Below are 26,495 nucleotides of genomic sequence, written 5' to 3'. Positions count from 1 at the left end.
CCCTACTGAAAAACAGCTAAAACCAACCTAACCTAGTTGATCTGATCTCCCAGTTTGGTTTTAGCTGGTGTAGCAGGCTGGTTTTAGAGAGGTTTTTAGAGTCCACTTTTAGCTGTTCAGATTGAAAAACCAGCTTTACCAGGCTGAAAGCTTAGAAGAGTCGTCTTAGCTGGTTTACGCTGGTGCTGCACGCCTGGCAACGCTGCATACATCTGGTTTTAGCTTCTGTGAGCTTTTTTCCAAACAAAAAATGTGCACCTAGAGAATCCAAATAGACACATGATAACAAAATAAGAAAGAGCACTACATACTACATAACTATCAATTCAAAACTTATCTGCACACAACAGCACAAAACTATTTCAGAAAAAAACATTTGTACATTATAACAAATTACTTGTTATGTTGAATGGGCTCGCTCGGGAGTCGGGAATGAACTCCAGTGATTATCTGTTTCAGTTGAAGGGCTATTTTACATCGCAAGGAGAAAACACACACACGTGCACACACGCACGCACACGCAAATGCTTTATAATAACAAATGCCTTACGTTTGCCAAATAACTTATGCATATAATGCTCAACATTGCTGGTAATACTCACATTTTCCCCCACATATCTTATTTTCTGGTGTTTATACATTTTATGCATCAGATTCATAAATATGCATTTATATAACATGTCATAAAAAAATGAACCCACATGAAACTTGTGCCTTAGTCATCTCCACTGTTATTTTTATAATCAAAAACAGCTAACATGAAACAAAAAAACTGTAAATACATGATCAACATAACAAGACAAACTTTTACAACTTACTGTATCTGAGCAGCAGCTTTACAGATTGATGCATCTCTCCTACTCTTAACAACAAAAAAAAAATCTGCAGTCGACAATCCACAATTTAGATATTTATATCTAACATCTGGAGAAAATCTGATCGTATCTTTAAGCTATGTGAACTAACAAAAGGTTTAACAAAAACAAATAAATGGAAAACATTTTACCTGCCTTATTAAATAAATACATCTAAAGATCCTAAGATGTATTTAAACAAATTATTGGTTTGCTTTTTTTAATCAATATAAAACTATAACAATATAAAACATTGACAAAGTCGCAAAAGTTAGGGGAAGAAATGCAACTTGAATCCTATGTATTCTATAAATTCCTATTTGTGGAGCAATCCTTTACGAAACAAAAATATATTGCAGTATATTGGAAAATATCATGTAATATATTAGGCAACATATTCCCATATATGGGATTTAATATTTATATTTTCCAACATATTGAAATATATGCATAAACCATACATGTATTTATGATACATAATATATTGCAATCAAGACCAAGGCATGATATTTTTTCATGTAATAGTTTGTCTCTATATGATTTGATATATTGCAATATATGCATAGACCACATATATATATATATATATATATATATATATATATATATATATATATATATATATATATATATATATATATATATATATATATATATATATATATATATATATATATATATATATATATATATGAAGAGTTTGGTTCCAATAAATCCATTTTGACTAATTTCAGTACAAACTAGTTTTCTATACCAAGAAAGTGACGAGATGAAAACCACTATTTTCTGTTACAAACTTTCATAAAGCATCTTAAGGTTATAAAAACATAAACAATTCAAATCCATAACTTTATTTTCAAAGATTTATTATAAAAACTGATTATTTTTTCCACAAATTGCAATAAATCCATGACAGTTTTTTATTTCAAAATGCTATAAATCTATTAAATCAATGTATAAATGTGCATTCATCTTTACCATTTTATATTTATTTAGTTGACTAGTGGTATACAATGATTAAAAAATAAACATTAATGGCATTAACCAAAACACTTACTTTGTTATATTAAGAACACAATGTTTTAGCATGAGAAGCTTGATGCTGTCTGGAGAACAAGCAACCGAGTGCTTCTCGCGTAAATTATTAAATGTTGATGGCTTACGTTTCTTTCCCGTCACAGAAAACCATCACAGGTTTGGCAATGCTATTAAAGTATTATTTTGTTTTGTTTGTTGATCACGAAGTACAAAGTAGATGAGGAAAACTAGGACTCCGTGTACTCAGCGCGCCGCCATGTTTGTTTACATTGCGTGAATGGTCCGCTGTAATATCAGAAATGGATTTATTGCGTTCTGTAAAAAAGGAGGAATGGCGCTTGTCGCATTTTGGGAAAAAAGGGAGAAAACATGACAGAATATCACGGCGGGTATTGGATTTTGCGTAAAATTAATTATTTACTTTTAACTACTGACCTGATATAATACTGATTTTGGCAGTAACTCATTTTTTTCAAAAATGGCGTTTATCGCGTTTTGGAACCAAACTCTTCATATATATATATATATATATATATATATATATATATATATATATATATATATGGGATTGCGGTTACCGCGAAAACTCTAAATCATATGGTAAAGCCAGTTGTAGCCATTTGTGATTGACAGCTATTCATCCAGCGCATCTCCCCGCACGGGATCGATCGCACATCCAGATACAGAAGCCACATTTATGTTGATAAATGTAAACGTGTCCTGATATATACTGATGATATGATCTGCGAGATGTGAAAAATGCAAGATTTTGTATGTTAATGCAAATACACCTTTTGCCTGAATCTTTTGAGACATTGAATTTTTTTACACTGAATCTTTTGAGACATTGATTTTTTTTACACTGAATCTTTTGAGACATTGAATTTTTTTACACTGAATCTTTTGAGACATTAAATTTCTTTTACACTGAATTTTTTTTAAAATGTCATAGGCAAACAAACAGTGCTAGAAATGTGATGGCTTTTAAAATTCAAAGTCTGATTTAGATGCAAAATAAAAAGTTAAAAATTTGATGTAAAAAAATTCAGTGCTAAGAATTAGAATTCAAAATCCAACGGCACAGTTTTACTTTCATAATATACCCCTGCCTGTTGTATGTGCACTTGCCGGATCATTGCTATTACTTCCCTGTCTGTTCTTGTTTTACTCGCCGTAGTATGTTACTCATGTTTTGTTTCCTGTTTTATATTAAATGTTATTTATTTAATGTGAACCCTGCGTATAGGCTAGTGACAAATGGTCAAAAAGTGCTTTCGTTTTTGAGATAACCCTACCGGAGGTAGAACCAAACCCAACAAGGCCCCCCCTCATCCCCAAGGTCTCCCATACATGAAAAGGATCCCTGGCTCAAAAGACTGTACTGCTAAGATTGTCAAATCAATAGATATTGTTTTACACCCCCCCCCCCCAAAAAAAGGTCTGTCTGTATGGGAGTTAAGGCATATAAACTAGTACAGATCAATCATACAACCTCTGAGAGCTTTGAGATTTGGCATGTTTGTAGTCAAGAAGTTGCTTTACTTACGAGAAAAGACTGGATGTTAATATCTTGATGTATGGTAAAAACAGACACATGACATAAACGCATACCGTAAATAAGCAGACTTACACAAATTTAATATCTATGCAGAATGTTTTCATTTACTTTGTGGTTGCTTTGCCATGGATTATCATAGAAACATATATGATGACTTGTTGGAAAGGTGGGGTTGTGCTGAATCTGGTAATACTAAATATGTAAATATAGCATGACCAATCAGAGTGTTCTGTCACTCACTGTATGAGGTGTGTCTATAATGAGAGAAAACGGAACACTGACATACTGTAATTTAGTCCAAAGCACATTATTATTGGTGAGAATAATGTTGAGAAATGCAAATATAAGATTTATTTAATAATGAAACATTTCATATGGCACCTTGTACTTTGGATACAAAAATTGAAATCGAAAGATTACCCCTTACCATAACACACTGAAAAAAATTATGCATTCAATTTTAGTCCATTTTTTAAGGTAAGTGGCTGCAATCAATTTATTAAGCTACATTTAAACAAAAGTTTTTTATTTTATTTTACTTTACTAAACTTTTTTGTTTAAATGTAGCTAAAATAAATTGATTGCAACCACTTACCTTAAAAAATTGAGTAAATTTAATGAATCATTTTTTTTCAGTGCACAAAAAGGAGACCAGGAGTCAGGATTGCAGTTTGACCTTAAAGAGCCTTTGAATAAAACTATAACTTAACTTCACACAATACAAAAATATTGTGTCTAAAAATAATAATAAAAAATTACTGTCTTAAATCAAACAAATGGCAATCTAAAAAAGGGAAGCTAAGCCCTCTCTTCTCAGGCTGTTTATTTGGGAGGCTTCTACTGTGGGGTTTTGGACATAGGGATCTTTTTTCTTGCCCTTGTCAAAATGTTTCTCACATATTATAAGCTTGAATTATAAGCTATTATAATTATAAGCTTTGGATCCAATGTCTGTAAGTAGGGATGGGACGGTACGAAAATTTCATATGATTATAGTGACCAAAGTTATCACGGTTATCATTATTAGCATGGTTTTGTTAAAATGAGATGGAAATAAAGAACTAATACACGCACTGAAAACATTTTATTTTTGAAGTCACATTTTAATATGTCATACGTTTACAGTGAATTAATACAATACATTATCACTTAAATGCCTTCTTGTGCAAAAAACTATGTTGCATGTGCGCGCCTGCGTCAAACTGATTCTGGCTGGACAGGATTTACCTCGAGATTTCAAAATGATGGTAATCAAACATGGTTGTAATTATTACATTTTAAAGGATAATACTAACCGTCAGGACATTTTATCCCGGTTAACCGTGAAACCGGTTATCGTCCCATCCCTATCTGTAAGACATTCTCCATAATTCAAGAGACTAGTGAAAAGGAAAATTATATAAATTTCAGAATTTTCATTAAAATGCAGATCAAGTTGAATTCCACATGCAACATTAAGTAATTTATACTAAGTAATTTCTACAACTGTAACTGTAACTGTTACAATCTTTCTAAATAAAATAATACCACGGATGTTGCCTTTGTTATATTACTTGCAGTAATTAGGTATATTATTGTTTTAATAGAGACTCAAATAAATAAGCACAACAAATATTTATTCTGCAAAGAGAAATTTAATATGGCTTTAAAAAGGCTTATGTCTAAAAGTACTGAAAATAAAACACTTCACAGACTTTACTGTATTAATTAAATATACACGCATTCGTATGAAGTATAAATATTCTTTAGTCAAGAGCAGAGAGTGATTTTATTGAGAGATGAATTAGGTTACTGCAGCTTTAAGACGTGAGAGAGAGATCGCTTTGTTCACGTGCACTGATGACAGGCTGCTGTGTGTGTGGGCGGCGGCTGAACGCAGACAAGCAGCTGTGAGGAAAATAAAAGTTTAAACGCTCAAAACTTTAAAACGCATGCAAATAAGAAACTTTTGGCATGAGGATGCAATTGTCCGTGATAGATATGTGTTGTATACGCTGTTTGATGGGGATGTGAAGACGCCTCGCGCTGTTTACCGGAGCGCGTCCTCATACGCATATCTCTGTAAAGGCAAAGAGAGACATACAAATCTGCACGCTGCACATGAGCAACAAGTTGTAAAAATGCTCGCGCTACGTAAAAAATGTCTTTAATTGCATCCGCATTCAGGATCCTTTTGATGACAAAAGTAAACAGAAAGATCGGTTTATGAGATCGGCAGATTTAGCGAGCACCGATTGAGTCATTTAATGCCATTATCGGCCGATACCGATCGGTGGCCGATCGATCGGAGCATCCCTACTTTTCAGATGACCAAAACACTGACAGGAAATGCACCCAGACCCAGTACTCCCATCTCACCAGAACAAGGACATCAACTAAACATCTTTTTCAACCGGTTTGACTCGGTTGACTACTCAGAGGAGTGTCGCAGTCAGCTGAATGCACTCCTCCTGCTGGACCCAAATGACACTGCCCCCTTCTCAAAGGAGGATGTTAAGGCCGGGGTATACCTTTTTCCGCTTCCGGCTCACGCGTGCACGCAATAAAAATGATTTCTTATTCAAATGATTACTCCACCAGGCCGTCAGGGCAGCACTGATTTGGTGATATTTACAGTACATTAAAACATTAGGATAGGTGAAGAAAAGTTACCGATCCACCATTGCAAACACAGTTTAGAAAACAATAAAGAAAAGGAATCAAAGATTATGGTAACAAACATGGTCCAGAGCTTTCTGTTCTTGGAAGAAGTAAAAGTTAAAGAAGAAAAACGATAGTGTGTGTGCAAATGCTGTCTATTTCCTTTGTATAATTGTTAATAGTGGAGTGTCCTGTCTAAATATTTTCACGCGCATGCCCTGTTCTACGCGGACTGTATGCGCACTGTCCACGCGGTCGGCCGCGGACCCTCTTGATGACGAAAATGACGTCATGCGGACGGCGCGCATACGCGGACGTCCCTAGTATACTGTCGGCTTTAGGCGGCAACTTAGAAGATGCAAGCCAGGCAAGGCCTCAGGGCCTGATGGAATTCCAGCAAGGGTGCTCAAGACCTGTGCCTCTGAACTCTCTGCATTCACTATCTCTTCTATGAAGTCTATCAACAATGCAAAATCCCCACCCTCTGGAAAACAGCCACAATAATTCCAGTACCCAAAAAAACACGCCCTAAAGAATTAAATGACTTTCGTCCCATTGCCCTCACACCTATCCTGATGAAATGCCTGGAGTATTGGTTGCTTTTAAACCATCCTGCCACACGTCCGTCCACTTTTGGATCCCTTCCAATTTGCTTATAAGGCCAAAAGAGGCACTGAGGATGCTGTGGCATGCCTGCTACACTTAGTCCTACATCACCTGGATTCTCCAAGCACAACTGCCAGGATTTTGTTTGCAGATTTCACTTCAGCATTTAACACCATTCAGAGACACCTGCTAATCCAGAAACTTCTTCATCTTAACGTCTCCTCTCGCCTGATCCATCTCCCCTCGTGACTTCCTTACCAACAGACAACAGGCCGTCAGGGTAAGCACAACAACCACAACTATACTCACTTCTAATACAGGAGCCCCGCAGGGCTGTGTCCTAAGCCCCTTTCTCTATACACTCTACACAAATGATTGCACTAGCCCTTCATCTAACACCATATTCCTTAAATATGCCGATGACAATGCAATCATAGGACTCCCTACAGATATTTATCGTAGTGTCAGTTATTTATCGTAGTGATCTGGACTTATCTATGCAACCATTACCTGAACTATTTTCATTTGAATGCCTTGCATTTAAATGTAAATCCCCTTCCCCTGTGCTGTTCCTCCTCATTTATCGACCACTAAAACCAAACCCATTATTTATCACTGAAATGTCAACTCTTTTTACAACTTTCTCCACCTCCTCTGCCAATGTAATCCGTGCGGTGTTGTTGTAGAAATATCCATATTTAAAATGTTATTAACGTAGTTAAATACCTTCCGGTAGCGCCGCCATCTTAGAGTCATCCGCATTCAGGATGAGAGCTTACGCAGCGTACAGAGTTTCTCTGCTGGTGCTCTGTCCCCCCGCCCTCCGAATTTGTCATACGTCACTAAGAAAAGTGCGTACACTACGCTAATACTCCTGAGTCTAAGATGGCGGCGCTACCGGAAGGTATTTAACTACGTTAATAACATTTTAAATATGGATATTTCTACAACAACACCGCACGGATTACCCTCAGAAGACCTTTGTTTATCATCCTTTAATTTGTGAAGGATTGACGCACTTTTTTTTGGACTTGAAGGTCGTGGACTATTGCTGGACCCCGTAACATTACATTTAATCAACAGAAAGATCTAAAATATTTTCTAAAATATCCGAAAATGTGTTTGTCTGAAAAACGATGGACATATGCAACTTGGACAGCTTGGGGGTGAGTAAATAATGGGTTTAATATCGTTTTTGGCCGAACTATCCCTTTAAAGGAACACGCCCACATTTTGGGAATTTAGCTTATTCACCGTATCCCCCAGAGTTAGATAAGTCCATACATACCTCTCTCATCTCCGTGCGTGCTGTAACTCTGTCTGACGCAGCCCCCGCTAGCTTAGCTTAGCACAAAGACTGGAAATGCATGGCTCCAGCTAGTATACTGCTCCCAATAAGTGACAAAATAACGCGATCATTTTCCTATTTATGTGTTGTGATTTGTATAGTCAAACCGTGTACAAATAACAAGGTGATATGAGACACAGCGATCTTTTAACAGTATACATACTGAGAACTATATTCTCTGAAGACGAAGCACTGCCGCATGGGCGGAGTGATTTGCACAATTCTGACTGAACTCTCTGCTCCTCACCAGGGGCTTCTCGTGTGCTGCGAGCAGATCACTCCGCCCACGCGGCAGTGCTTCGTCTTCAGAGAATATAGTTCTCAGTATGTATACTGTTAAAAGATCGCTGTGTCTCATATCACCTTGTTATTTGTACACGGTTTGACTATACAAATCACAACACATAAATAGGAAAATGATCGCGTTATTTTGTCACTTATTGGGAGCAGTATACTAGCTGGAGCCATGCATTTCCAGTCTTTGTGCTAAGCTAAGCTAGCGGGGGCTGCGTCAGACAGAGTTACAGCACGCACGGAGAAGAGAGAGGTATGTATGGACTTATCTAACTCTGGGGGATACGGTGAATAAGCTAAATTCCCAAAATGTGGGCGTGTTCCTTTAATAAGACAAAGATACACAGATAAATCATCTGTATGCTGTGAAATGCTGCCTGAAATGATGTTTGCTCCCCTACATAAACCTTAAAATGATATTCGTCTATGTTAAATGTATATTTGTGTTTTCTGAGAAATATATTTACTATATGTGCTGTGGATATGTTTTGTGTGACGAAAAAGCGTTTTTTATAGAAATGTGAAAAAGAATTTCCCTAAGGGGACAATAAATATATACTACTAACATGATTCAATTTAATCTGTGTTTCATATGAATTGTATAGTATACTGTGCCTTATGAAATGTATCGTTATTAAATGTATCATGAATCCTAAATATTTTGTCTGTTCAGTTTTCTTTCATTTTAGACACCTCATACATTGAGTGACAGAACACTCTGATTGGTCATGCTTTATTTACATATTTAGAATTGCCACATTCAGCACAACCCCACCTTTCCAACAAGTCATCATATATGTTTCTATGATAATCCCTGGCAAAGCAACCACAAATTAAATGAAAACATTCTGCATATAGATATTAAATTTGTGTAAGTCTGCTTATTTTAGGCATGTGTTGTTTATATGTCTCTGTTTTATCCATACATCAAGATATTAACAAGTCTTTTCTGGTAAGTAAAGCAACTTCCTGACTACAAACATGTCAAGTTTCAAAGCTCTCAGAGGTTGTATGATTGATCTGTACTAGTTTATATGCCTTAACTCCCATACGGACAGGCTATATTTTAGTCCTTTTTTGGTTTTGGGGTGTATAACAATATCTATTAATCTAACAATCTCAGGAGTAAAATATTTTGAGCCAAGAATTAATTTCATATATAGGAGACCTTAGAGATGAGGAAAACATTATTGGGTTTAGTTCTACTCCGGTAGGGGTATCTCAAAAATTCTGGGGCATTGTCACTAGCCTAGCATGCGTCCTGTTTCCCGGCGTAACTTTTTTTGCCCACGCTCGTTGCCTCGCTGCCTCATGAGGAAATGACTTCGAAGGCATGAAGGCAGCTCAGAGAAAGACTTTCGAACACACTTAAAAGGCAGCGTGTTTGAAATATAAACAGAGAGCGCCTTTGTGATAACTAATCACATATTTGAAAACTACAATACTAATTTCTTGCTAGAAATGCAATTAAAATGTGTAAAACGTAAAAATCTACCTTTATTTACACTAAATTGGTGGTCCAGTCACGTCCTTGGCCGCCATTTTATTTTTTCGAACTCGACCAGGCTCGACCAATCACATTCTTATTGTACGCCCACGCATAGGTATCTCAGGAGACAGGAAGTAAACCTAACATTGAATTCGGACATGCCTTGCTGCCTTGGAAAGCTGCCTCAGAAGGCAGCAATTTAGAGTTTTCGGACGCAGGCAAAGATTTACCTCAGCTTAACGTGATTCGCAGTCGTTCTCTGTGCAAGTCTACGTTGAACGTGACAGTTCGGCTCTCTGATTGGCCCAGAGTCTACGTTCACTATACTCTCTAGGCCAATCAGAAAGCCGAACCATATACATTCACCTGGCTAGTACTAACTGGTTGGAAATAAGCGAATTGATAATTTAAAGGTAACGTTAAGTAAGAAATTAATTATATACTATTATGTAAAAACAGAGAAATACGATGATATTATGTCAAAGTACAAGCTAAACTTTACGTGATTTAACTATTTATTCGATGACGCGTGACAACGAAGCGTCCGGTATCAAGATCATTTCACTGACTGTACTTATGAAACTTAACCATTGTTTTACTACATATAGGAACTAAAATAAAAACATGGTGGATATAGTTAAACCATGGTAACCGCAAATTAACCATATGCTTTCCCCCTACGAAAATTATCCATGGTTTTATTGTGGTAAAAGTGTGGTAACCTTGTTATTTAGGTGTATTTATTACTATCAGCAAAACCATGGTTTTACTACAGCAATCGTGATGTAACTATGGTTTTTGAAAAACATGGTTGTCAAAACTATGGTTATTTTGTGGTATCCATAGTTTTACTAGAGTAACCATGGTTTTTTGGGTTTAACTCTAGTAAAACCATGGTTAATGTTTGTAAGGGTTGCTACACCGACATAGTTAAATCGTGGTATTTGTAGTCACAAATGGCAATAATTTCACCAAAAAACATGGTTATTATACTTTTACTATAATAACATTTGGTTCATTTTCACCTGACTTTGTGCATTTATAATGTGTACACAGATATGTACAAATATAAAGAAATCAAAACATTAAAGTGCATAAGTGAAGTTGTGTGTAATAAAGTAGAAATTAAACAGGAAAAAGTATTTTCCACATTAATTGAAATGTGGAAAATACTTTTTCCTGTTTCATTTCTACTTTAACCATGATTGTTACTAAAGACATGCTATGTTAAGACAAACCTCAAAGCTGAAACTTCCCTGTAATTCACAGAAGCCTCCACCCGATGCCACTCCTCCTGCCGCCACTTCCAGCTCTTCAAGAAGAGAACCAGGATCAGACAGAGCTTTATTGCCAGGTATGTTTGCACATACAAGGAATTTGTTTTGGTGACAGAAGCTTCTACAGCACAGAATAAGTGTGACATGATACAGACAATAAAAATAATAAAATTAGAATTAGTAAAATTCACAATATGCAAAAATAGATTCAAAAAAGAAAATATATATTTTTTTAAAGACAATATACAAGATGGTATGTAAAGAGTATGTATGTACAAATGCAAGGAAATGTAAATAAAGTAGGTAAGAAGTGTGGTGTGTTAAATGAATCAAGCTTTCCTGTAGCATGGTTCGATGACGCTCTGGACGACTCAGTCTTGGTGGATGCCCTCGTCACTTTTGAGAGCCAGAAGGAGCTCTTGCCCATCTCCACCAGCCAGCCTGTGTCCGCCAGGAGTCCCGAACAGCTGCCACTCTCCACCAGCGTGCCAGCAACTGCAGAGCATCCTTAGCAGTCTCCTTTGCGTACCAGCAAGAAGCCAAAGCGCAGCAAGCACAAGAAGCCCCTGCTGTCCTCCACCAGCAAGGCTGCGTCTGATGAGCGTCCAGAGCAGCCAACGTCTAGTGTGCATCCAGAGCAGCCGATGCTCCTGCCGTCCTCCGCACCTGGTGAGTCTCCGCCTGATGCTCGCCCCGAGGGCTGCCATCGACCTCCAACAGCCAGACTGCGTCTGCCACCACCTTGCCGCGGAGTGACTATTCTGTAAGTGTAAAATCACAACATACACAAGCAATGTTAATGCATTTCAAAAAAAACCTTTGTTACTAACCCCCACCACATTATGGAAAATAAATAACTAAATGTGATGTGTTGCAGGTGGAGCTGGAAGGCTGTGTGCGGCTGTGGGAAGACTCCAATGGCATCCCATCTGCAGACATCCCTTGGCTGAAAGAGGACAGCGAGAGAGGCCTCTTTACGCCCGTCCAAATTTACAAGCACATCAAGGGTGTCATTTGAAGGCGGCGCATCCTAAAGTCAGATCCTGAAGCCAAAACGTCTCGATCGCCCCCCAGTGACTGGACCCAGTATAGGTGATAAAGCCCGCCTCCCCGTGTTATTCAATGGGACTTGAGACCAACTAAAAAATTTACACTTTTGCACTTCAATTATCTTTTTCCGAAGCTGGTTTTTGTCATTTACTGTAGTTTTTATCACGTTGATGTAAATTCAAATATTTGTTTTTAAAATAAGTTTGTGTTTAGTTATTTATTTAATGATATAAAAACGGTGGTATCACGTCATGATTGACAGCTGTGATATCGTGTGATATGCGCATTCTATGAGAGCGAGGGCGGGGTTTTGACTTTGCGGCTTCCCTTCCTGCTCACTACTGCGCATGACTGGTCCCGAAATCGCTATTGCGCAGACTCAAGACCCAAGATGTCAACGCCATTATTGGGACACTGGCGGCTTCACTTTTCACTAATGGAAGAGAGCGAACAGGCGTCATCCATCTTTTTTTACAGTCTATGACCTGTACCCAAGATCCTTAACATCGACTGGTGATGCTGCAAGGCACAGGGTCTGACGGCCGTGGAGACGCTCTTCCAGCCTTAGGTGGATGACGGGATGGTGGTGAGGCTGGATAGGGTTATAGTTATAGAATTCTAAAGTTGTTCACAAGCTGTTTATTCTGCAGACCACTCTACCTATGTTTTCTTTTAAAGAAACACTATGCAGTTATTTTACCTTAATATAACAGCTTCAAAGTCATTTCGATGGTAAACAAAGGCATAGTAAGGCGAATCATCCTCCTGTTGAAGCTCGGGGAGGACGCCGCTAGCAAAACCACCAATGCAAGCTTGAGAGAACCGCCCCTGACAAATCTCGCGAGAATCACGACTTGCTTCACGGCAACGACGTCACACACGTTAGGCTTGTTCGACTTCGTGCAGCGCTGCAAGAACCAGCAGTCGGATGACGTAAAAGTACCGCGAGAATGATCAGAGATGGCACTTTGACGTCATCCGGCTGTCGGTTCCTGCAGCGCTGCATGAAGTCAAACAAGCCTATAACAACAACTGCACGCGTGCATTTGAGACGTGATGCTCGATGAGGGAAACAGCTAAGAAAACCTGTTCGGAAGAGAGTAGAAAGCGAAAAAGAGAATCTGACCGAGTTAGGAACCGGACAAGAGTCCCACTCTGTCAGGTTTTTACTCGTTGGCGTGAGCTAATAGACAGCACTGGATGCAAAAGGGATGCTGATCTGGCGATCTTGTTGATGGACAAGTAAGTAAATCTCTTATTTGTAAATTTGTTTGCGGTCTATGTTGTATGTGGTTAAGCTTGCTTGTAGTGTGTATTTTTTTATTAAGCTGTTCATTCATCCAGTGTTGATAATTAGACCAGTAAAAATAACATGGGTCTAGCTAGCTTACGATAAGAGCATTTAGCAGACTTGCTAACAAACACTCGTTTGCTTACATGTTTTTTTTGCCATCTAAACTCAAGTGTTGTGTTGTGATGTGTACGTAGTCATTTGTCTAACTTAATTTCGATTTCTTATGGCCAACGAATAACGGTCAATGTTATGAAATAATGCAACGTATACGATTAACTTTGTCAATGCATTTTGTAATGTTTACATAACAATTAAAAAACAAATGAAATTAAAACTGCAAGCAGTGATGGAAGGGCCCTCGCACTCATGTGCACCGCCACTCTATGGCCTTAGTAAAGCAATAAAACAGGGGTATTGAAATTTCCGTGAATAAATATAGGTGGATATTCAAAGGAACTTTGAAGTGCCACTACTCCTTTATGCAGCAGGTGGCGCTATGATTGTAATTGATTGTTGTAACATTGATGTCTTGAGGCCAGGACCCTTGTCAAACGTATGATGTCTGTGACAGGTCGGACATTGCATGTCTGAGTAACAACAGCTTTCTCATGGCGAAAAATCAAACTTTGACAGACCACAACGGACACGCCCCTTTAACGAAATGTCAAGATCTTCACAATTTATCATTGTGAAGTCCCTAAGTTCAGACTGACCAAATATGATGATGATCTGAATACATTTCAATGAGCAGTAAATCCCAGTGTAAAACATGTCATTTCCTGCTTCCAGCAGGTGGCGCTATAACTTTTACTGAATATTGCCATGTTGATGTGTTCAGGACAGGACAATTATCAAACTTGTGAAGCGTGGGTCAGATTGGACATTTTAAACCTGAGTTAGAACAACTTCTTGTTTCATTGAGAAACACAGAAATTTGGCAAGCCGCCACATACACACCCTCCATTGAAACGTCAAGATCTTCGCAATTTAGCATTGCAAAGCCCTTTAGATGACACTCACCAAATATGATGATTATCTGATTAAATTTATAGGAGGAGTTTGTTAAAATACGAAGGCCAGAAATGGCAAAATTTGCACTCAAATTACAGAGAAAATTAAAAATGGCTGACTTCCTGTGGGGTTTAGAGCTTTGCTCCAAGAGACTTTTTTGTAGGTCTTGGGGTGATACATGATCCTACCGCATTTCGTATCTGTGCGATTAACGTAGCGGGGGGGCTGCTCTATTGAATTTTTGTAGGTGGCGCTATAGAGCCATTTTAACACCCCAAGTTCTGAAGCCTATATCACATGAAAATATTCGCCACTTTTGACACGTGTGCAATGTTTCATGACTTTTTGAGCTCGTTTAGGCTGTCAAAAAGGGGATTCATTTAGCGATACTTTGCGAGGCCGCAACGGACACGCCCTTTAACGAAAAGTCAAGGTCGTTGCTATTTATCATCATACAAGGTCTTGAGATTAGACTGATGAAATATGATGTTGATATGGTTAAATCTCTAAGAGCAGTAAGTCACAGCATAAAAGGTGGTATTTCCTGCTGCCTCTAGGTGGCGCTGTGACTGATACTGAATTATACCATGTTGATGTGTTCAGGCCGCGACCCTTATGAAACGTGTGAAGTTGGGGGCAGATCGGACTATGTATGTCTGAATTACAACAGCTTCCTGTTTCATGGCGAAATATCACACTTTGCCAGGCTGCCACGGACACGCCCTTCAACGAAAAGTCATGATCTTCGCAATTTATCACGGCAAAGGGCTTAACATCAGTCTGACCAAATATGATGATGATTTGATTAAATCTCTAAGAGCAGTAAATCAGAGCGTAAAACATGGTATTTCCTCCTACCTCTAGGTGGCGCTATGAGTGAAGTTGAATATTGGCATTGAAATGTGTTCAGGCCAAGACACTTATCAAACGTATGAAGCGTGGGGCAGATTGGACATTGTATGCCTGAGTTAGAGCCACTTCCTGTTTCATGGCGAAAATGCAGAAATTTGTCAGGCCGCCACGGACACACCCTCTGACGAAAAGTCAAGATCTCCGCAATTTAACATCGCAAAGGCCTTTAGATGAGATTGACCAAATATGACGATGATCGGATTAAATCTGTAGGAGGAGTTCGTTAAAGTATGAAGCCTGGAAATGACCAAATTTGCACAAAAATCAAGGCAAAAATTCAAAATGGCGGACTTCCTGTTGGGTTTAGAGCTTCGCTCCAAGAGACTTTTTTGTAGGTCTGGGGGTGATAGATGACCCTACCAAATTTCGTATCTGTACGTTTTTCGTAGCGGGGGGGCTGTTCTCTTGAAATTTTGCAGGTGGCGCTATCGAGCCATTTCTACACGCCCACTTTTAGCGCCTATACCACATGTAAATTTTCACCACTTCTGACATGTGTGCAAAATTTCATGAGTTTTCGAGCATGTTTCGCCCCTCAAAAATGCGATTCACTTTGGAGAAGAAGAAGAATAAATAATAATTAAAGCTGCAAGCAGCGATAGAAGGGCCCTCGCACGCATGTGCACTGCTACCCTATGGCATTAGTAAAGCAGTGAACCAGGGGGATAAGAATTAAAGTGGGTAAATATAGGTGGATATTCAAAGGGAATTTGATGTGCCACAACGCCTGTGTGCAGTAGGTGGCGCTATGATGGTACCTGATTATTGTTATATTGACGTGTTCAGGCCGGGACCCTTATCAAACGTGTGAAGTCTGGAGCAGATCAAACAATGTATGCCTGAATTACAACAGCTTCCTGTTTCATGGTGAAACATCACACTTTGCCAGGCTGCCACGGACACGCCCTTCAACGAAAAGTCAAGATCTTCGCAATTTATCATCGCAAAGGGCTTAAGATCAGTCTGACCAAATATGATGATGATTTTATTAAATCTCTAAGAGCAGTAAATCCCAGCGTAAAACATGGTATTGTCTCCTACCTCTTGGTGGCGCTATGACTGAAGCTGAATAATGGCATTGAAATGTGTTTAGGCCAAGACTCTTATCAAATGTGTGAAGTGTGTGGCAGATTGCACATTGTATGCCTTAGTTATAACAACTTCCGGTTTCATGGCGAAAACGCCAAACTTTGTCAGGCCGCCACAGACACACCCTCCAATGAAAAGTCAAAAGCTCCGCAATTTAACATCGCAAAGGCCTTTAGATGAGACTGACCAAATATGATGACGATCTGATAAAATCTCTATGAGGAGTTCGTTAAAGTACGACGCTTGGAAATGTCAAAAAATGACAGAGAAAAATCAAAATGGCCGACTTCCTGTGGGGCTTAGAGCTTAGCTCCAAGAGACTTTTTTGAAGGTCTTGGGGTCCTAGATGACCCTACCAAATTTCGTATCTGTACGTTTTTCGTAGTGGGGGGGCTGTTCTTTTGAAATTTTACAGGTGGCGCTATCAAGCCATTTTTACACGCCCACTTCTGACACCTATACTACATGTAAATTTTCACCACTTCTGACGAGTGTGCAAATTTTCATGAGTTTTCGGGTATGTTTAGGCCCTCAAAAATGCGATCCATTTCGGAGAAGAAGAAGAAGAAGAAGAAGAAGAAAAATAATAATAAACAGAGCAAAAACAATAGGGTCCTCACACCCCGGTGTGCTCGGGCCCTAATTAAAGCTGCAAGCAGCGATGGAAGGGCCCTCGCACGCATGTGCACAGCCACCTTATGGCATTAGTAAAGCAGTGAACCAGGGGGTTATGAATTAAAGTGGGTAAATATAGGTGGATATTCAAAGAAAAATTGATGTGCCACTGTGCAGCAGGCGGCGGTATGACGGTACCTGATTATTGTTATATTGACGTGTTCAGGCCGGGACCCTTATCAAACGTGTGAAGTCTGGAGCAGATCAAACAATGTATGCCTGAATTACAACAGCTTCCTGTTTCATGGTGAAACATCACACTTTGCCAGGCTGCCACAGACACGCCCTTCAACGAAAAGTCAAGATCTTCGCAATTTATCATCGCAAAGGGCTTAAGATCAGTCTGACCAAATATGATGATGATTTTATTAAATCTCTAAGAGCAGTAAATCACAGCGTAAAACATGGCATTTCCTGCTACCTCTAGGTGGCGCTATGACTGAAGCTGAATATTGGCATTGAAATGTGTTCAGGCCAAGACTCGCATCAAACGTGTGAAGTGTGTGGCAGATTGAACATTGTATGCCTTAGTTATAACAACTTCCTGTTTCATGGCGAAAACGCTGAACTTTGTCAGGCCGCCACGGACACACCCTCCAACAAAAAGTCAAAAGCTCCGCAATTTAACATCGCAAAGGCCTTTAGATGAGATTGACCAAATATGATGACGATCTGATAAAATCTCTAGGAGGAGTTCGTTAAAGTACGAAGGCTGGAAATGACCAAATTTGCACAGAAATCACAGTGAAAAATAAAAATGGCCGACTTCCTGTGGGGTTTAGAGCTTAGCTCTAAGAGACTTTTTTGAAGGTCTTGGGGTCATAGATGACCCTACCAAATTTAGTATCTGTACGTTTTTCGTAGTGGGGGGGCTGTTCTCTTGAAATTTTGCAGGTGGCGCTATCGAGCCATTTTTACACGCCCACTTCTGACGCCTATAATACATGTAAATTTTCGCCACTTCTGACGTGTGTGCAAATTTTCATGAGTTTTCGGGTATGTTTAGGCCCTCAAAAATGCGATCCATTTCGGAGAAGAAGAAGAAGAAGAAGAAGAAGAAGAAGAAGAAAAATAATAATAATAATAAACGGAGCAAAAACAATAGGGTCCTCACACCCTGGTGTGCTCGGGCCCTAATAATAATAATAATAATAATAATAATAATAATAATAATAATAATAAACCGAGCAAAAACAATAGGGTCCTCGCACCCTGGTGTGCTCGGGCCCTAATTATACAGTAGACATAACGTTAGACTATAGACTGTTTACTTGTGATTAAGCTGCAATCTTGTAAAAACGTAATAAGCCAGCAAACGCGGTAGGCTACTTTATTATTATATGCCTACTCTACACTTGGCATAAACTTCTTATTATCCTATTACCATCATCTGTAGTTTAGTAGACATGCAGTAGCCTAATATTTGTATAAAATTGTGAAACATTACCTGGTCATTATCTTCGGAGTCCATCTCTGCATATTCACGCCCAACACTACAGGTACGTATAGAGTGGGGGTGCGAAATTACGACAGTTGCAAGTTTTCCCCAGCGACTCTAGGGGTCGCTGTTTGACAAAAACGTCAAACTGCATAGAATGCCTTTAAAAACTCACTCGCAACTCCCATCCATAATATACAGCTCAGCTGACGGTGCATACATACAAACTATATAGCCTATTCCTACATAGAGTTTAGATTCTCTGCCAGGGTCGTTATTTTCTGCTAATATCCTCTGGCTGGGCCGGACCGTTGATTAAGCATATTTTTTAATCATTACTTTATTAGCCTCATTAGGTGGGGAGAAAACTGTGCCATATTATCAGAAATATTATATGTATATAGGCCAAAGTAACAAATGTGTCCAAAAGTTACACAAACTACGAAATGATTTGTAAAAGTTACAAAATGCAACGCGAGTCATGTGCGGAGTCTCCTCTGGCACGCATCACGCACCAGGTCTGCTGTTCTGCATGATGAAGCTTAAAGGGGACAGAGAATGAAAAACCATTTTACCTTGTCTTTGTTGAATAATGGTAGTCTACCCACATTCACAAACATACAAAAAGTGCTAAACATGCTAAACATCTCAGTCTCATAAAAATTCCTCTTTCAGAAATGTCAGCCAGAAAACAGCCCAATCTGAAAAACTGATCACAGGCATCTAACTGCCCATCCACTTTAAAATAATTGGCTACATTTTTTGAGTGGCAGCAAAGTCAGCCAATCAGTAATGAGATTGCAAGTTAAGCCAGTAGGGGGAGCCAAATAGGTGCAAAACCACTTGTTTAAAATCCCCCACCCTAATAGAGCTATCTGAGAGAGGTTTTTAGGAAGCTTCTAAGGCATTACAGACCCAAATAAAAATAATTTTGTCTATATGTCACATCACAGAACAAGGATAAATATCCCGTTCAATCATTCTATGTCACCTTTAAGTGCAACATGGAGTTTGAAGATGTAAAGAAAAAAAGAAAAACAGGAGAATTAACTTTAAGCTAGTTTGGAGGAAAGTTGGAGGTATGGAACCAGTTATACATTCTCACTCGTGCCAGTAGTAGCCTACGCCTTCTTTGTTTCCCTTTGCTTAAGTTTTTAATATTTATAAATTTTAAAAAATCCAAAATTCTCTTCTGAGACATTGCGAAGCTGATAGATAGGCTACAGATAGCCTAGTAATTTGTTCTATGTGGCTGTGAGTGTGTGTGCTTGTGTGTTATGCTTATACGTATACGCAGCTTATGCACTCTACAAACAAACGGTGCTATAGCACCAAAAGTGGTTCTTTGCTCGTAATCATAGAAGAACCGTTTTTAGTGCCATATAGCACCCGTGAAGCACCAGTGAAGCACCTGTGTAGAACCATATAGTGCTAGTATTTAGAACCATATGTGGTGCTATATGGCCCCTATTTGGTTCTACACAGGTGCTTCACTGGTGCTTCACCGGTGCTATATGGCACCAAAACGGTTATTCCATGACCACGAGCAAAGAACCAATCTTGGTGCTACATAGCACCATTTGTTTTTAGAGTGTGGGCTGAATCGCATTCACGTTGTCAAAACAAATCTGATTGGCTAAAACACACCGAAATAAATTAAATCATTTTAAAATTACTAAATTAATCAATCTCTCTTCATCACACAGCCCACACATGATGACATACAAAATGTATTGGAACAGTAACAAATGCTGTAATGCATGCAGTACCCACCAGGCATGGCCATGTACCGGTACCCACACAACGACCATCAACAATGTGGACCTGCCCTATTAAAAGGGCCTGCGTGGGAGCAACAGCCTGGAGGGGTTCCACAAGTCGCTGCCCCAAATGATTCCAGTAATCTAAGGGGGAAAAATACATGTTTATATGCAAAAATTACAACACATGTTCCTTTTGTGTCATTCTGATAATACCTGTGATTGGGATGTTCAGGTCCCCGCTGTGCGGCACGGCCTTACCAGGTCTACGCCAGGTGGAACTCCGACCGCAGCTCGGACGCCGTGTTTGGGGGCAGAGGCCGGCACAACAGAGTCTACTCGGCGCCACTCATTGATCGCCTCAAATAACGATGCCAGCTGCTTTTTGGTGAGAGAGTTGAAGAAAACTTCAGGGCCTCGGCCAACATCCAGTCAGACGAGCTGCTTGGGCTCGAATATCTTTTCAGCCAGAGCACAGGGGAGTCCTTCTCTCTTGAGGGCATTATAAGCGACGGTCCTGGGCCTGAGGAGGAGGTTATTTCAGACACCGAAGCAGACGAGGCGTACCACTGTGACACGGAACATCCTGCTGTTGAGCCCCGCATCACACTTATCAGCAGTGAGACTGCTACGGTCAACCCTCCTGCCTTTGTGAGTAGAGTACCTACTTGTCTTATAAAAAAGAATACAGTTATTAATGTGCAGGTAAGAAAAGTAGTATACTTTAGTGTATTAGAAATATGATTGAAGTACATGAAGTAAAAAACAAGTATGTGTCAGGATCCTGCCTAGGAATCTTGTTTTGTATTTACATCTAGTCATGATGGCTGGGTTCTGGCAGTCCCATGCTCTATGTGGAGGTTCATGGCCTTGATTATTGGGTCATGTGCCTCCGGTGTCTTGTCTCTTGTCCTCGCCCCCTCGTTCTCCTGCTTATTGTTCTCCTGCAGTTTATTTGCCCAGCTGTTTGTGAAGTTTAGTGTTAAGTCTAAGTCTATGTATCCTGTTGATGTGTTTTGCCCCCACGTGAGCTATTGTTTTGTCTTGTGTTTGTATTAATGTTTTCATTTAACCCTTCATCGTCCGCGCTTGGGTTCTCTCCACTGATCTATATAAATGACTGGATTGGGAATGACGTCACACTTGTGAAGCCACCGCGCCGCCATGTTGGTATAGGGAATGTGGAGTTGACGTCACGCTATGTTGGATTATGTGTAATCCGCCATCTTTGCAGGCACGCGTCCTATCCCGCTGTATTTGAGTTAATGTATTGGAGGTTGTTTTTGTATTTTCTATCGAGATTTTAATGAACTTCGATATGTTTGGTCAGTACTGCTCGATCAAGCAAGTCACGCGATCGTTCAGGGAGGAAACTGAACAACGGAATACGTTTTTTCAGCTTTTATTCGTGGAAAAAACAAAGGAAGCCGGTGCAGGAGCTGACGAAAAGACGCCGGATCGCGTGGTTTGCATGCTGTAATCAGGAGAAAAACGTTTACTTTTCAAAAAAAATCCCTGCATCAGCGAGAGTGTGTTCACTGCATTTTAAGTCACTCAGTAATTTGTGATTAATAAAAGCAGAACCACTTAAATTGTCTTGTTTTAATGCTAACACTGTCAAACTAACTTGTAAATGTAAGTTATTGATTCATTCATTCATTCATTCATTCATTTCTGATCACCCTAACCGCAGGAGTTATAAAAATAAATATTTAGAGAATTTTGACGATTGTAACAAATATTTTTTATTAAATGCAACTGCTCAAACCCACTGCTTGTGACTCTTTAAATAACAACGTTAGCTAAATATTTAGCATTTTGTTTGTTTTAATAACTTGGCCAAAACAGAAGTGCCATCTTTTGAACATGTGTTAATTCATCGCGCAGAATACAACGGAGAAAGATCTTTTATAGAATCATTAAGATACGTAGGTATTAACACATTGTCAGTAAATAGCTGGTCTGCCAACCATAAGACTCCAAAAGAAGAAGTGTCACTTTACTATAAGCTTGAAGGGATTTATAGCTCTTAAACTCCTGCAAAGTGTAAATAAAGTCCTGCAAAACAAGGTAATTGACCAGATATGTAAGCGGAGGTCCGTAATCCAGTCTTGGGCTGCTAAATCATATGGATCTATGTTGTTTATTTGTCCAAATAAAGTTTTTTGGCAGTAGCTTTTAGTTTCTCCCGATAGGGTCCCTTCTCTTGTTCTTTCAACTTCTCGATATCTTCCGTTTTTCTTCAAATTTACCTAGTTTTAGCTTAACATGCCCAGAATTAAATGGCATAGCGGTCGTCGGTGCCTCTAAACATGGCGCCCACGTCCCATAATGCAACACTGCGGTGACGTACATTAACATTCCCTATACCCAAACGTCAATGGACGTTGTTAGAATTTACCCAGTAAAACATGTATTAGAGAGGTTCAAACTAAATATTGACTATTCATGTGAATTCTGTAATAATGAAAAAGAAACAATTTTTCATTTATTTTATCATTGTATTTATACCAAGATATTTTGGGTTGATATTGAAAATTTTATTACAAGAAAACTTAATACAGCTGTTAAATTGGATGGGCCGGATATAATGATTTATTTTAATGACTGTGAAATAGAAAAGGACAAAGCATATGTTATTCAATTACTAATCTTAATGGGGAAGTTTCATGTACACAAAATGAAATGGTCTGGTGGTAAACCCAATTTTTTCCATTTTATCAACGAATTTAAGCAATATTGCAATGTTGTAAACAAATGTAAAAATAAAAAAGCTTTAAGGGCTTCTAATATTATCTGCAAATTTGATGTAGACAAGTAATATGCACCACTTATGGGGGGGGGGGGTTGTTTGTTTTCTCTGGCTAACTTTGTTTTTGTTTTATTTTGGATTACATTAATCATTTACATATGTACATTGACAACATTTATGTACAATGCATTGTTATAACTCTCTTGTTGTTATATATGTATGTATATATACATGTTCATATGCAATAAAAAAAAATAAAAAAAAAGTCAATGGACGTTGTCAGATTTTAATGATAAAACATCACTTTACTCGTCTTCGTTTTTATATGTGAAGTTACCCTGTACATTATTACAACACAAACGTCCAAAGCATGTAAATAGTTATTTACTGAAAGTTGTACATTTTGCGTTTTAAACAGTTACTATACATTCATCTACACATACACATATCCTAAAAATTTTCCTTGTGTAACTGATACGCTGTAAAGGGGGTAAATTTTGATCATGATTTTGAATGAAAGTCAATGACGCTCTCTGCCGGTTGGGTATACCAAGATGGCGGCTCGAACTCTGCGCTGGCTTCACCTCACGCAGTTACGTCAAGCGTTCTATGCGCAATCCAGTCATTTATATAGATCAGTGGTCCTCTCCCGTAAATCTTGACAGTATGCTTCTACTTGTTGTGCTTTATTTAAAGAGTATAACTTCCAAAAATATGTAATTAAGTTCAACTTGAAGTCCAAAACGTCCAAAAAAATATATTTTTAGGTTTTTTCCATTAGAATAGCGATACAATGCAATTGTACTGTCTGTAAGTGTGCTTAATTGCTCATGAATCTTAATTTTCAGTAGTGTAGTTTAGTGCACTTGTTGTTCCATTTTAGAATACGATTTACACTTGAAATGTAGTCAAATAGATGTTAAAGGCAGGAATTATCTAAAAAAAGAGAGTATAAAAATCGAGTGTCTGTAGACCTCTCAGCACTGTTAGCATGCACGAGGATGCCAGCGCACTGAAGAGCTCTTTATTTACATAATTTAAATTACTGTTAGTTTAAATGTACTTACATAAAACAACTATACATAATTAAAAAGTGTTAAGATTTAGTTTTTGACCTTTATTTTATTTTGAAAATCCTACAGTGACAGTCATTTCTTCATTTTTGTCAGGAGATATGAAAGTAGAAAACGGTACATACCTTTAATTTGAAATATGACCTCAGCCGCACTCATTGATAAAAATACTCCTCCGTGATCATCATAAAAGCACTCGATAAAACAACATCCATCGGGGCTTTTAATTCAAAGCATGCATATTTGGAGAAATATTAGTTTAATTTTATATGTTTACTTAAAATTTCTGCCGGGGGTTAATATTTCATCCATTTTTATTCCAAACACGGCGATATGAGCAGCTGAGTCTCTGCCAACATTATCTGTCTGCACAAGCGGAGGCTGCAGTTTCAGGACCCTCGTTTTTTTTTACCAGCGCCATCTAGCGAAACTGTAGCCTCTGGTGGTGCAGGCAGATGCTACTCGAAAAAAGTGCCACCAATGCAGTATTTTCACCCAATTTAAACTACTTTTAAAGTTTTAGATGTTTTTAAAGGTTTATTACACCCAAATACTGATTTCTTTATTGAAATTAAATCTGATTTTTAGGAATGTTAAGTAATTATTGGCTCTACGTTGCATTATTTAATAACTCATCGAGTAAAATAAACAAGAAATCGTGTACTTTAGCCTTTTTAGTCAATCACATATTCAAGTACAAAGGGAATACACAAGGATGACTCTGGGGGTAGATTTAAAATTTGTATATTTATAAAATTATATATTGCAACAGTTAAATTTGAACACACACAAAAAAATAGTGTAACACTTTACCATAAGGTCCATTAGCCAACATTAGTTAATGTATTAACTAATGAACCAACCATAAGCAAAACATTTGTTACAGTATTTATTAACCTTAATCTTTATTAAGCTAAATCAAGCTTTTAATTGTTTTTTCATGTTAGTTCACAATTCATTAACTAACTATCAAGTATTACTAATTGTTGAAATTAACATTAACAAATATTAATAAATGCTGTATAAGTGCAGTTTATTATTAGTCCATGCAACTAATGTAGTTAACTAATGTTAACTAATTAACCTTATTGTAAAGTGTTACCCAAATTTGTTCATGACGTGAACAACATAAGAACTTCATGGACAACGTCTTCACTGACTCCTAAGTGAGAGAAAGATAAAGAAATGAATGAAACTAGGAACATTTAGTTGAACATGTTCAACAACTCTTTAATTTTTGATTTCAAACTTTAAAGATCTTAGTCACCACAGAGCACACACATTATATACGATACAAAATTATATCAATCTTCATACCAAGTAATGTTCATGTTAGTATTGCATACTGTTCATTACAGGATCAAAGGTTCCTGAAACATTCATGTCAATAAAGCACATCTGAGCAGATAAAAATATATAATAATAGAGAGAGATAGATAATGAAACAGTTAACAATAGCCATTGACTTTCATGCTGTTGTTTTTTCATTTGTAAGTGAACAGTTCTTTTAGTATGTTCTATTATGGTGAAGATTTGTTTTATCATTAAAAAGTGGCATGTGTACAAGTTACATGTGTATATCTTCACAGTGTTTATTTAAAAGGTTTACATTGCTTTTACTGAAAATAGTTTTTATTGATTATTGTAATATATATGTTTATATGTTCTATTATATGTAACTAAAAACATATTATTTGTTTTATATGAATGAGGCAAATTACATCAAATCAAACTTTCATCATCATTGTGAAGGAACATTTACATGATGTTATTATATTAAAAAATTAACGTCAAATATCCATCCAAACTGATATAGATACTTTATTGGTGTGTAAAATTGGGGTACATACTGTAGAAAAATGAATTAATAGTAACTTACATTTTTCATTGTGATTTCTTTATAAATTATTTAAATCAAATGAGGTGATGCAAAAATGAGTACACCCTCCAAAAAAAAAACGATTTAATATTTTGTATGGCCTCCATTCTTTTTTTAAAAAAAAAAAAACAGCACTAATTCTTCTAGACATTGAACAAACAAGTTGATAACATAAAGTTACATATTTTATTCTCCATTCTTGAACAATAACCTCTTTCAGATACTGGATGAAAAAATGGCGTTCTGCTTGTCTTTATAGACCTCCCCTTACCTCAACCTGGATTGATGTCTGAATCACTTTTACCCTGTGCTTCTTCTAAAACGACTGAAAAACAAGTAAAGAGCCCAACTAATGAAAACAGTGATCACCATAACGGTGATCAAAGAAATTGCTTGTAAAGTCTAGTAAACCCCTGTTTGTTCTCAGTGAGAACTGTTGTAGATGTATAACAGAAATA

At 38.0% G+C, this 26,495-nt stretch overlaps 1 protein-coding gene and 1 long non-coding RNA gene across 3 annotated transcripts; one reads left to right on the top strand and one right to left on the bottom strand.

Annotated features, from left to right (window-relative positions):
- Positions 1-36: 36 nt before the first annotated feature.
- On the bottom strand, positions 37-24,523 carry LOC141368747 (uncharacterized). Of its 2 annotated transcripts, XR_012371968.1 has the most exons (6): positions 24,284-24,523; positions 21,146-21,296; positions 20,550-21,005; positions 20,347-20,477; positions 11,066-11,865; positions 37-258 (listed from the first exon to the last, which is right to left on the bottom strand). It is a non-coding gene; the product is annotated as an uncharacterized lncRNA (long non-coding RNA). The 2 variants fall into 2 exon arrangements; XR_012371967.1 differs by lacking the exon at positions 21,146-21,296.
- On the top strand, positions 11,100-12,747 carry LOC129415601 (uncharacterized). The gene is made up of 3 exons (XM_055169639.2): positions 11,100-11,181; positions 11,450-11,867; positions 11,982-12,747. Exons 1-2 carry the CDS (start codon positions 11,110-11,112, stop codon positions 11,858-11,860), a joined length of 483 nt encoding a protein of 160 aa, XP_055025614.2. The 5' UTR covers positions 11,100-11,109; the 3' UTR covers positions 11,861-11,867; positions 11,982-12,747.
- Positions 24,524-26,495: the final 1,972 nt, after the last annotated feature.

The sequence above is a fragment of the Misgurnus anguillicaudatus genome, chromosome 11, assembly GCF_027580225.2.
Source record: "Misgurnus anguillicaudatus chromosome 11, ASM2758022v2, whole genome shotgun sequence".
NCBI lineage: Eukaryota > Metazoa > Chordata > Actinopteri > Cypriniformes > Cobitidae > Misgurnus > Misgurnus anguillicaudatus.
Note: the sequence above shows the minus strand (reverse complement) of the source record. Positions and strands in the feature narration are given on the sequence as shown.

Excerpts from the sequence above, each read along its gene's own strand:
- LOC129415601 (XM_055169639.2), top strand. The coding sequence starts at position 11,110 with ATGCCACTCCTCCTGCCGCCACTTCCAGCTCTTCAAGAAGAGAACCAG. Across the intron at positions 11,182-11,449 it reads AGACAGAGCTTTATTGCCAG|CATGGTTCGATGACGCTCTG; the intron begins GTATGTTTGCAC and ends GCTTTCCTGTAG.